Source organism: Rana temporaria, chromosome 6, assembly GCF_905171775.1.
Source record: "Rana temporaria chromosome 6, aRanTem1.1, whole genome shotgun sequence".
Lineage (NCBI taxonomy): Eukaryota > Metazoa > Chordata > Amphibia > Anura > Ranidae > Rana > Rana temporaria.
Genome location: NC_053494.1, coordinates 154223666 through 154237066, shown reverse-complemented (window position 1 = coordinate 154237066; position 13401 = coordinate 154223666). Strand labels below are relative to the sequence as shown.

The window sequence follows — 13401 nt, the reverse complement described above, 5'->3', positions numbered from 1 at the left end:
TCAAAATGAACCAAGTTTATTAACAGTCTGAAAAAGTGAAAATAAGTTCACAAAGGAACAGCAAAGAAAAACAAACTGATTTTCCTAGTGTCAAAGACATTTTCTTTTGAAAGTACCAAAGGATACGTGTGCATAGGTCAACAAACTATTTACATGCTTTTGATATTTACATGCTCTGATCGTGTATATGTGATTCATAAATAGTAAATCCCACTACAAATATCCCATCAGTCCACTGCAATTATCATGTCGTGAATCGTAACCCAGTCTTCTGGTCTTTGCTGGAATTTAAATTCTGAAGATAAATGATGATTTCCTCCAGTGTCCTAATATCATGCCACCAAAAATAGATATATATATATATAAAGTGATTGTTGTACATTTCGACATATGCCTAAATGATATCCCAGTTAGGCTTTTCCTCCATTTCCCATCAATCTTTTTGCTTTTTTATATTGTCCTTAAATTGTTAAAAAAAAAGATTAGATTTCCCTTACACTTTCTTCATTGTTGTTAATGGATTTTAAATTTCTTTCTGTAAAGAAGGAAGAGAGTAAGTCGGATAAAACTGCATAACAAATAATAAAGCATTTGTATACATAGTCATTACATACAATAGTAAATCACTTCTACTTGTTTTCACTTCATCACTGCCAAATATATTTAAAATATAGGACAAAGCAAAGCTAAGGTGCTACTTTTAACATTAATACTAACAAAGATATATTTGCTTAATGTATATCTAAAGTCAACTGTTTTTGTTTAGATAGAATAGGGAATGGTTAAACCCCTGCCAGGTTCCTTTTTTTAAATTATTTAAAGCGTCCTGAGACACAGTAAAAAGTGACGGGTGATCTCTTTAAAGTGAGGGACATCAATTCTCTATTGTGACAAGTCACAATTTTGGATTTTGAATTACATTTGGTCCTGGAGATAGTGGTCCTTCAGACAAATAGAGAGGGGTTTAGGAGCATGGCCCTGCCTCCTGTATCATAACTTCTTCTTAGCTCCTTCCTGTGATAGGCATTTGGACTGAGGACATTTGGTGCCCTGACACGGCATAAAGGTAACTGGAGATGCTTGCTGTCATAGGCGTGCACACAGGGTGTGCTGGGTGTGCCAGTGCACACCCCAATCACCCTGTGTGGTGCCGATTCCCCCTGCTTCCTGTCTCCCTCCTGAAGTGCTGCCAGCTTCCCTCCTCTTCTCTTAACCTCTTGACCACTGGGCACTTAAACCCCCTTCCTCACCAGACCAATTTTCAGCTTTCGGTGCTCTCACAATTTGAATGACAATAACTCAGTCATACAACATTGTGCCCATCTGAAATTTTTGTCCTTTTTTTCCCACAAATAGAGCTTTCTTTTGGTGGTATTTGATCACCTCTGCGGTTTTTATTTTTTGCGCTATTTAAGAAAGTACACTGAAAATTCTGTAAAAATAAAAAATAAAATTCTCGTTTCTGTCATATTAGCAGGTATTGCGGAGTATGGGGGGTATTGCAGAGTATGAGGGGGTATTGCAGAGTATGGGGGGGTATTGCAGAGTATGGGGGGGTATTGCAGAGTGTGGGGGGTATTGCAGAGTGTGGGGGGTATTGCAGAGTGTGGGGGGTATTGCAGAGTGTGGGGGGTATTGCAGAGTATGGGGGGTATTGCAGAGTGTGGGTGGTATTGCAGAGTATTGGTGGTATAGCAGAGTGTGGGGGGTATTGCAGAGTGTGGGGGGTATTGCAGAGTGTGGGGGGTATTGCAGAGTATGGGTGTTATTTATTGCAGAGTATTGCACAGGGAGGGAGGGATGGATCTGTGACTGCATTTGTCACAGATCCATCCCACAGCAGCTGCTGCTGCCACTCTCCCCCCTCTCCTCTCACACTGTACCGATCGGTACAGAGAGGAGAGGGAGAAACCGGCGTCATTACATGACGCCGGTTTGTTTACAAGTGATCGCTCCGTCATTTGACGGAGCGATCACGTGGTAAACCGCCACTATCAGCGGCGATTTACCACGATCTGTGATGCGCCGGGTCTTCTAGACCTGGCGCTCAGAGATGCATCTGGGAGCGCGCCGCAGGGGGCGCGCGAGTGAAGCATTCTGGGAGGACGTCCCAGGGACGTTGTCCCGGAATAACTCCACCGCTCTGTAGACGTCTTTTGTCTATGGAGCGGTGGGGAAGTGGTTAAGAGCGGGGAAAGGGCTGGTAAATATTTCATTAACCGACCCCTTCCTTTTCTGAATGAACACAGTGAGTGATATGTACAGATTGCTCCTGTCTTCATTCTTACCTGAAGCATGGTTAACTATGTTTCCCCGAAGGCTGCATAGAAAGCGACTGAGGAATCTCATTCCTCAGTTTCTTTCTCTTCCTCAAAAGTAAGACATTAGGGGTCTGTTTAGACCCTTGATATTTCACCAAAGCCCCATAATGGGGCTCCTTAAAGAAATTAAATAAATAAAATTGTGTTTGTGCTCTGGTGTGCACACCCTAATGCAATAGGCTGCACACACCAATGCATGCTGTGTACTGCTGGTGGTGGCCTTTTACCCCGCTTCTTTAAGGGATCACTCAGCCCAAAATGAATATTTAATTTAAAGGAATCTGCTCAGCAGAACCACACAATTCTTTTTATATTTCTGAAACTTCCTCAGAATAACTACCCCCCCCAGTGGAGGGAGTTGACTGCAGAATTGCCACTGTAGTCAATATAAAGGCAGCATGGAGGTCAGATTCCACTGTTTTCTCTCTCAAAACTTGAAATTTAGGGGGGGGGGGCAGAATGACCTCTTCTAATGGCCACTGCAGAGAAACAGAGCTGGAAATTCAAATGCAGAGACCTTACTGCTGAATCGTAAGAGATCTGTGTGAAGGCCATAGGTCATTCCATCCATCATTTAAAACCAAACTATTATCTTTGACTGGATTGCCCTGTATTTAGACTTAATGAAGCCTATTAAACAAGAACCTGTACAGTACTGGTATGATAAGTTCTTCTGAAGGAATCCAGGCATGTCTTTCTAGGCAATATGGTTAAAAACGTGTAAATATCCATATAAGCTAGGTCGGCATTGTTGTCAAATATGCATGGTTGCCTTCTAGCAAACCATTATAATGCTTTGTAAAAACAAGTATGAATTCATCACCTTTGATGTGTGAAGAGAAGGATTAACATTGTTAACTGAATTTATAGCTGCAATAAAAGACTAGTTTTGTCCAGCAACCGCTAAAATGTATTGTACTCTTAAAAAACAGGGGATATCTTTATGTAACTGACTACTGTACTCGAGTATAACCCGCCCCCAAATTAAGCCGAGGCACCTAATTTTACCACAAAAAATGGGAAAACTTATTGACTCGAGTATATGCCTAGGGTGTCCATCTGCATGCCTCACTGTGCCTCACTGTGTCCATGCCTCACTGTGCCCATGCCTCACTGTGCCCATGCTTCACTGTGTCCATGCCTCACTGTGCCCATGCCTCACTGTGCCCATGCCTCACTGTGCCCATGCTTTACTGTGTCCATACCTCACTGTGTCCATGCCTCACTGTGCCCATGCCTCACTGTGTCCATGCCTCACTGTTTCCATACCTCACTGTGTCCATGACTAGACTTACGTTTAACATGGGAGTATATAGAAGGGGTGCCCGGATTTGAAAAATCGGTGCTCTCCGGCTGTAGGTCTCCCAAACAGCAAACTTTGCACACTTGTAGAGGAGAACTGGGGCTATACGTCTGCCAAGTTTCCGGTACTGGGTCCCCAAAGTTACCAGTGAAATGACCGTTTAACATGGGAGTCTATAGAAGGGGTGCCTGAATTTGAAAAATCGGTGCTCCCCAGCCGTAGGTCCCCCGGACAACAAACTTTGCACACTTGTAGAGGAAGAGTGGGGCTATATGTGTGCCAGGGGTCCATGGGACCTACAGCTGGCCGGTACCGGGTCCCCAAAGTCTGGGAGATCAGGCACAAAAAGGTGACTCGAGTATTAGCCGAGGGGGGCATTTTCAGCACAAAAAAAGTGCTGAAAAACTTGGCTTATACTCGAGTATATACGGTAACTAACAAACCTGTGAGCTCAGACTTTTTATATTTAAAATATGGTCAAGTGTCTTTCTGCACCAGGACAAGAAAATTATTAAAAATAATACAGCATACACTATATTACTAAAAGTATTGGGATGCATGCCTTTACACACACATGAACTTTAATGGCATCCCGATCTTAGTCCATAGCATTCAATATTGAGTTGGCCCAATTTTCAACCTGATGTTCTTTCGGGTTGAGGTCAGGACTCTGGAGGAAAGTGTAGGGAATCGAGGAGGGAAGGAGGAGAGGGGGTGGAATGGGTGTTTCTTTTTTCTTTCTTTGCGGGAGGTTTTAAAGGGGTAGGGGGAATAAATGGATAGAGCATAGATGAAGGAATAGGATGTTTTTAATATGTGATTGTAATCATTTATGTCTATACAATAAAATAAAAGGTGAATATTAAAAAAAATTACTCTGTGCAGGCCAGTCAAGTTCCTCCACCCCAAACTCCCTTATTCATGTCTTTATGGACCTTGCTTTATGCACTGATGCACAGTCATGTTGAAACAGGAAGGGGTCCTCCCCAAACTGTTCCAACAAAGTTGGGAGCATAAAATTGTCCAAAATGTCTTGGTATGCTGACGCCTTAAGAGTTACCTTCTCTGAAACTAAGGTGCCAAGCCCAACCCCTGAAAAACAACACCTACACCATAATCAACCCTCCACCAAATGATTTGTATCAGTGCACAAAGGAAGGTCCATAAAGACATAGATAAGCGAGTTTTGGGTGGAGGATCTTGACTGGCCTGCACAAAGTCCTGACCTCAACATGATAAAACACCTTTGGGATGATTTAGAGCGGAAACTGCGAGCCAGACCTTCTCGTTCTCAATTGTACCTGATCTCACAAATGTGCTTCTGGAAGAATGGGAAAGCATTCCCAAAGACACATTTCTAAATCTTGTAGATAGCTTTCCCAGAAGAGTTGAAGCTGTTATAGCTGCAAAGGGTGGTCCAACTCAATATTGAACCCTACGAACTAAGACTGGGATGCCATTAAAGTTCATGCATGTGTAAAGGCAGGCGTTCCAATACTTTTGATAATTTAGTGTATATGTATTTTACTATGTGCATTAGGGACTGTGCTGTGAGTCATTTAATGCAGCCTACCCTAGCAGGATTTAGTTTCAACCACAATAAACTCAGCCACACACAAAATCCCAGGGGGCCGATTGGCAGTAAGGGATTGCATTACACTGCTTTTACTACCTAAACGTCGTTCTTTTCTCAGTAATAATGTGCTGTTTGGAAAAGCAGATATGCAAACACAAGATCGGAAGTGACTTAAGATACTTCTAGCACACCAGAGGCGTATCTAGTGAAAATAGCGCCTATGGCAAGCACTGAAAACAGCTAACAAAACTAGTGATATTTATCATCCCTTGTGATACCTTGGGTAGTGACATATCCTCTTCTCTTTATGGAGAAATCTGGGGTTTATTAGAGCCATGATCCCTCCTCTGCCCTCCAAAGCCAGGTAAATGCAGAACCAATACTGGAAGTGATGAAATCTTCATCCAGCATTTTCCAGCATTTGTTTGTGAAATCTTCATCACTAAAGGCCTCAGTTTTCACAGAGGAGAGGGAGAAACTGATGTTCCTCCTTCTTCTTTGTGCGCTGTCAATCTGACCAGATGGAATGGGAGAGCCTGGGAGAACAGGGGAGGGCTGTGGCTGAACGCAGCAGGGATAGCGCTGCCATTGTCCATTAGCAAAGGTGTTGAAAAGGAGATCCTGCCTATGCTCGGAAGGAGGGAAGAAGAGACCCTCGGACCCTGGTAAGTGCCTTGCTGCCCAGCCACTCAACAGCGCCCCCTTCATATGGCGCCCATGGCACTTTCCATGGCTGCCATACCCTAGATACGCCACTGTAGCACACATATATGGCTTGAAAGGCTTGGGGAATTTCACAAATACAGTAGTGTTCTAGGTTATATGAGCAGGTAGTATTGGCTGATTCTGGAGTTCCTTAAATCAATTTCACTTTTTGAATTGTGCACTTAAAATAATGATAGCAAACCCTTATTGATCACTAAATCTTCATTGATCAGTGTCACTAATGCAAGTCAGTAGTGAAAAAATCTGAATAGCAGCCAAGTAACGTGATTATCACAAGATCTCTAGTTCGTGTGCTTGGTGTATAATTAAAAACATTAACACCCGGATATCCAAAAATAAGTTCAATTAATGAATAATGTTCCTATGATAATGAAACCTCATTCTTTGGCACATTTTTTTTTATTTTTATGAATTCCCAGTTTAACATCTCATTTCACTCTGCTAATGAAAAGTCATACTGTCGTTTTCAGATCACCTCATTTTTAGTGGGCCAGAACTAAAAACAATTATGACATCAATACCATTTTCCACTTTGGCCAGAGCTTTGCTGGAGTAAACTATGTTTCCATTTGATTCAGCAATACAATTCTGCACACAGAAGGTAAAAGGTAACCTGACTCCTTATCAATCATATCAATGAGAATTCTTCAAGCACTAATGGACTGCAGATGGCTTTTTGTCTCCTCGATAATTGCAGCAGAACACATTAGCCTATAAGTTTAAATGCCAAAGAGTCTCTTTAGAGGGATTTGCACTTTTCCAGACTGGCCTTGTATCATTGATGGTTTCTCATTACAGTCTCCCCTTCTGCCTAAATTCTAGAATGTACATAATCAGGCTAATTATAGCACCATATGTTACTTTTATAGTCCCCTCTTTATCTCTGAATGGAAATTATATTTGTAATATGTTTTTGTATTTCTGTGCCAGGCATGAAATATGATCAGAGATCATTGGTATGTCATTAAGGTTTAAAACGTCATGCTTCATCAGTCTGAATTGTAGTTTATTTTACTATGAAGAACAATGAGGATTTGCGCTCACCAAAATCTCAGCCTGGTCACAATGTTTATAACTTTTCTTTTTATAACAAGAATAGCAATAATGATGTTTGTCCAGCTGCTCAAAGCTATAAGAGTAGCACATTTAAAGTGGAACTCCAGGCAAACTGTTAAAGCGTAACTTCACTTTTGTGGAGAAAAAAACATTCCTCTCTGGGTGATCTATGTACATTGCAAGGATTAAAACAACCTTTGTTGCAGATTCCTACCTTTTGTTATTCTAAAGAAATCCATGTGTTATTGTCTGTGTCATGGGTCTAATGGGAGTGGTTTCATAATTAACTGTCAGGTGTGCACCTTCTGGGCACTTATGAGGAAATATGCTGGGCCTGTATCCCATCAGCCCGTGTTTCTTTTGAAAGTATCCCTCCAAAAATGCCTAAAATCTGACTTGTATCTTAGGCAGACTTCTGGGAAAATTGGTGCGCCAATCACACAAGCAGGAAATTATGTTTCTGGGGAGTGGTCAGTAAACACTCTGTGTACAGAACAACCCCAGGTAACCATATTGCAATGCATTCTCAGAAAATTTCAGTGCTGCAGATTGAAAAGGAAAGGTAATTTTTAATAACATTCAATTACAATTTGATTAGTGTCGCAATTATATGTGCTATATTATTTTTTCTTTATTTGCTATTTTTTTCCCCCACGAAAGTGGAGTTAATGCCCAACCTAGAACAACATTTTTATTTCAATATATAGTCCCCCAGCCGTGTTATCAAAAGAGCAATTAGAGCAGGACTGTCCTCGTAAGTCCCCACCCTATATATATATGCACTGTTAAGGCCCACTGCCATGCCCCTGATGATGTCTAATATGACAAAACAAATAATAGGGTGGAGTTTGGAATCGTGGCATTGTTGTGCTTGTGGACCGCGGCCATCTTGCTGGTTTGAAACCATCTGAATTGTTTACATGACATGCTCATTTTTATCACCCATTGTGTGAGATTGGTGTTTGGGCATTAACCACTTGCTTACTGGGCACATAAACCCCCTTCGTTCCCAGGCGAAATCTCAGCGTCCGGCACTGCGTCGCTTTAACTGACAATTGCGCGGTCGTGCGACGTGGCTCCCAAACAAAATTGGCGTCCTTTTTTCCCCACAAATAGAGCTTTCTTTTGGTGGTATTTGATCACCTCTGCGGTTTTTATTTTTTGCGCTATAAACAAAAAAAGAGCAACAATTTAAAAAAAATATATATTTTTTTTACTTGTTGCTATAATAAATATCCCAATTTTTTTTTAAAAAACTATTTTTTTTCTCAGTTAAGGCCGATACGTATTTTTCTACGTATTTTTGTAAAAAAAAAAAAAAAAATCGCAATAAGCGACTGGTTTGCGCAAAAGTTATAGCGCCTACAAAATGGGGAACAGAATTATGATTTTTTTTATTATTTTTTTTTTTTACTAGTAATGGCGGCGATCTGCGATTTTTATTGGGACTGGGATATTGCGGCGGACGTATCGGACACTTTTGACACAAATTTGGCGCCATTCACATTTATACGGCGATCAGTGCTATAAAAATGCACGAATTACTGTATAAATGTGACTGGCAGTGAAGGGGTTAACACTAGGGGGTGAGGAAGGGGTTAAATGTGTAGCCTGGGTGTGTTATAACTGTGTGGGGGGAGGGGGGTGACTGGGGGAGGGGACCGATGCTGTGTCTCTATGTACAAGAGACACAGATCGGTCTCCTCTCCTCTGACAGCACGTGGAGCTCTGTGTTTACACACAGAGCTCCACGTCCCTGCTGTTACCGGCTGTGTCACCGACAATCGCGTGTACCCGGCGGACATCGCAGCCGCCAGGTACACGCATCGGGTCTTCGGCGATGCGTCGGGACAGTTTTTACCCGCCGCGCGCCACCCAGTGGCGCGCGCGGGTAATGCACATAAAGGCCGTTTTTAAACGGCCACTTGGCACTTGAGAGCCGCGCTGCGGACGTATTTCGTCTATAGCGCGGATCTCAAGTGGTTAAGATTCAGAGGAGATTGGTGTTTGGGCATTAATGAGCATCTAAAATCTAGTGGGCTATTCCTGAGGGTAAGATCGCAGGGATAGAGAGGTTAAAAATAAGGAGGGGTATGCCTGTATATCAAAAATGATGAACAAATGAATGTGAGAGATGACATCACTAAGGGAGCAAGAGAGGAGGTGGAATTCTTATGGGTAGAGCTACAAAGGGAGGAAACTAAGGGGAAAGTAATACTGGGAGTATGCTATAGGCCCCCTTACCAGAGGGAGGAGGCAGAGGCAGACCTTCTATCACAATTTGGATTAGCGGCAAGAATGGGAAGTGTCATTATAATGGGGGATTTTAATTATCCAGACATAGACTGGGTGGAAGGAACCGCACATTCATCTAAGGCTTGCCAGTTCCTAAATGTCTTGCAGAACAATTTAATGGGTCAGTAAAGTAAAGTAAAGTAAAGTAAAGGGCAAATCACACAAATAGGAAACATAGGGAGAATACAAAGACACTGAATTAAAAAAAAAAGCCAACTTCCCTAAACTATGATCCTTGCTAGAAGATAATTGGGATAAAATCTTAGGAACAAAGAACACGGAGGAAACATGGGTATGCTTTAATAGCATATTAAATAAGGGCATTAGCCAATAAATTTAAAAGAGCTAATAAATGTCCTGGGTGGCTTAACTCCAACGTAAAAATGCATATAAAAGCAAAAGAGAAGGCCTTCAAAAAATACAAGGCTGAGGGATCATCATCAGCATTCCAACTTTACAAAGAATGCAACAAGAAATGTAAGGGTGCAATCAGGGCGGCTAAGATAGAACACGAAAGGCACATAGGGGAGGAGAGCAAAAAAAAAATCCCAAGAAATTCTTTAAGTACATAGGTCAGATTATATTTGTCCCGTAAAGAATGATGAAGGGAATCTGGTTACTATAGATAGAGACATGGTGAAGGTATTGAATGTATTCTTCTCCTCAGTCTCATATTCCCAGTCTCCCCTTGACTGTTTTAGAATAGGTAACCTTTAGTTTGACAAATATACAAATATCATAAATAACAGGAATGAGGTTTTCCTGTTGATGTTAAGGGGCTTTGTATAACTTCAGTAGAGAACATAGAATTGGTAAGACACTTTCAAATGTGATAGTATAGAACTTAGAAAGTTCCCAAGAAAATACTATAATTCACTGGTCATAATTACCATGCCATTATAATAATCATGATTATTAGCATATTAACCCAATAAACCCCTGAAAAAATTAATTCACATTTTATAGAAAATATTTAAATAAAAGTAAACAAAGTTTACCTTTTTCTTGAGACTATGGATTTTGACCACAGCAAGATAGACTGGAATAGGTTTTGCAGACACAGTATTGATTTAATATTAACTATGATCACATCCTAGTGACTAATAAACTCCATATGCAGCCTGTGTTCTTACTGTTTCCTGAGCTTTATGGTGGCCATATAGTTTATTGCTGATGTTATTTTTATTGGGCTGTAACTCACTTAAATTTTTAATCACTAAATGTCATCTTTGCAGACGTGGTCATTTTATGTGTGCTTTCTACACTGGTTCATAAAACACATGGTATTGTACACAAACAATATGAAGATTAATAAATATTCTCATATTTTTGCAAGAATTTACAACCACCCAGTACCCAAACAAATAAAAAAAAACAGTTATGTCTTTCTTCAAAAGAAATGTATTACTTTTTCATAGCTAACAAAGGGCCAGATTCACGTAGAAATGGGCTACGCTGCGGCGGAGTAACGTATCCCATTTATGTTACACCGCCGCAAGTTTACAGCGTAAGTGCCTGATTCACAAAGCACTTACCTGTAAACTTGCGGCGGCGTAGCGTAAATCCGCCCGGCGCAAGCCCGCCTAATTCAAATGGGGCGGGGACCATTTAAATTAGGCGCGTTCCCGCACCGAACGTACTGCGCATGCTCCGTCCCTAAAATTTCCCGACGTGCATTGTGCTAAATGACGTCGCAAGGACGTCATTGGTTTCGACGTTAACGTAAATGGCGTCCAGCGCCATTCACGGACGACTTACGCAAACGACGTGAAATTTAAAAATTTGACGCGGGAACGACGGCCATACTTAACATTGGTTAGACCACCTAGAGGGCATGCTTAGTTTTACGCGACGTATCTCTACGTAAATGACGTAAATTTAGAGCGACGGGCAAAGCGGACGTTCGTGAATCGGCGTAACTAGTCATTTGCATATTCTACGCCGACCACAATGGAATCGCCACCTAGTGGCTGGCCTAGAATTGGAGCCTAAGATCCGACGGTGTAAGTCACTTACACCTGTCGGATCTTAGGGCTATCTATGCGTAACCTGATTCTATGAATCAGGCGCATAGATACGACAATCGTATCTCTTTTGTGAATCTGGCCCAAAGTATTGTCATATAGTAAGCAGCTATGTACCACAACTGTTTGGTCCCACAGCACAGCTATACTGCCTCTGATGCATGTTGTGTATGTTTGCATTTAGTACTTAGGCTGGGAAAGAATGGTATGTTATCATGCAAAATATATGCCCAGACAGCTATTCTTGGTTACTTGTATTATTATGGTTGTGACTAGCTTGAATTACTTTGTTCATGAAACTAAGGGATATAGAGGTGAATACTCATCATTCACTCAGGAAATGGTCAGTGTTTTTTTTATTAATTTCAAAGCATAGTTTCTCTTTATTGTTGAAATCTAAGCAGACAGCTAAATACACAGGTACCATTGATTCTATATTTGGGGCTGTTTTACTTTGAGTATTGGCCCAGGTGTGCGGGGCGACAGGGGTTTTCAGCAATTTTTTATTTTATTTTAATATTTATTTATTTTTTACGTTTTTATATATTTTTTACTTGATTGCTAGCATTAGGCAGGTGACAGGTACTCTTTATGGAGACATTAGGGGTCTAATAGACCCCAATGTCTCTCCTGCCCTTCACACCATCTAACCAAGCACAGGTTAGAAGTGTCCCCTGGCTCTGCTGGCCAGGAAAGGGTGCATCTGAAACCCGGAAGTGACATCACAAGTGAGATCAAGGCATGGATTTGCCTTGGTCTTACTGCAACCTCTCTCCCCCAGTCGCTGGATGCGTTCCCTGGCACTGATGAGTGCAGCACAGCCCGGGAACCATGGCAGAAGGGGGGGCAGCTGACAAGAGGCATTGTGCGTCCGGCTGTGTGAAAGCCGCATCACTCTCACTTTGAAAAACCTGCATAGGCTGATAGCTGCTGCTGCAGCCATCACCTTGTGATTAAGGGTTTACTCTTTGAACGTGCATAGTACATCCAAAGAGCTCAATTGGTTAATGGCATCCCAGTCTTAGTCTGTAGGGTTCAATATTGAATTGGCCCACCCTTTGCAGCTGTAACAGCTTCAATTCTTCTGGCAAGGCAAGTTCACAAGGTTTAGAAGTGTGTCTATGGGAATATTTGACCATTCTTCCAGAAGCACATTTGTGAGGTTAAGTTCCTATTGTTGGACGAGAAGTCTTCACTCAAATTCATCCCAAAGGTGTTCTATCAGGTTGAGGTTAGCACTCTGTGCAGGTCAGTCAAGTTCCTCCACCCCAAACTTGTTCATCCATGTCTTTATGGATCTTGTTTTGTGCACTGGTGCCCAGTCATGTTGGAACAGGAGGGGGCCATCCCAAAAAACTGTTCCCACAAAGTTAGGAGCACAAAATTGTCCAAAATGTCTTGGTATGCTGACGCCATAAGAGTTCCCTTCACTGGAACTAAGGAGCCAAGCCCAACCCATGAAAAACAACCCCACACCATAATCCCGCTCCATCAATTTTTTTGGACCAGTGCACAAAGCAAGGTCCATAAGCACATGGAGTTTGGGGTGGAGGAACTTCTGTCAGACTGGCTGCAGCACACATGGGCCAAATGTCAGACGGTTTCTACTGAACCAGCCGATGCTGCCCAACATTCAGGCCATGTGTGCTAGGCTTAACCTTGTCCCAGTCTGTGCCCTGTTGTACAGGAAATTAAACAGTCTGATATTAAGTGAAATTCAGTTACTTGCATTTAAAACTACATTTATTGGTATATTAATGAATACATACCTGCAATAATTTGTATCTTTTATTTTTTCCTGAAGTACAGCTTTAAAATTGATGATTCCAATCCTCTAACAAGGGCCTGCTTTAAGCCCAAGTTACATTAGGTGATTTGGAATCACAAGCACTATTGCACAATGCTACCCGCAATTTCAAATCGAGGCAAAATCCACAATTTATTGGGTCCCAACAAGGTTGCCAATCAAGGCAAAACACACATTTAAAAATTGCACTAAGCTTGGCGCACAAAAAAGGATCAGAAGCTTTGGTAACAAACGCACATAGGACAGCCCACTGAAATGAATGGGCTGCCCTTTGTGCAACCCGTGGAAACATT

The 13401-nt window shown here is 41.8% G+C and overlaps 1 protein-coding gene across 2 annotated transcripts in view; it reads right to left on the bottom strand.

Moving 5' to 3' along the window:
* PDE1A (phosphodiesterase 1A) overlaps nt 1-13401 on the bottom strand; it is a 340988-nt gene continuing 327587 nt past the window's right edge. For both annotated transcript variants that reach the window (XM_040357635.1, XM_040357636.1), the window contains exon 14: nt 1-535. In XM_040357635.1, coding sequence (XP_040213569.1) covers nt 483-535 — 53 coding nt within the window. In that variant the 3' untranslated portion in view covers nt 1-482. The remainder of the gene's footprint in view (nt 536-13401) is intronic.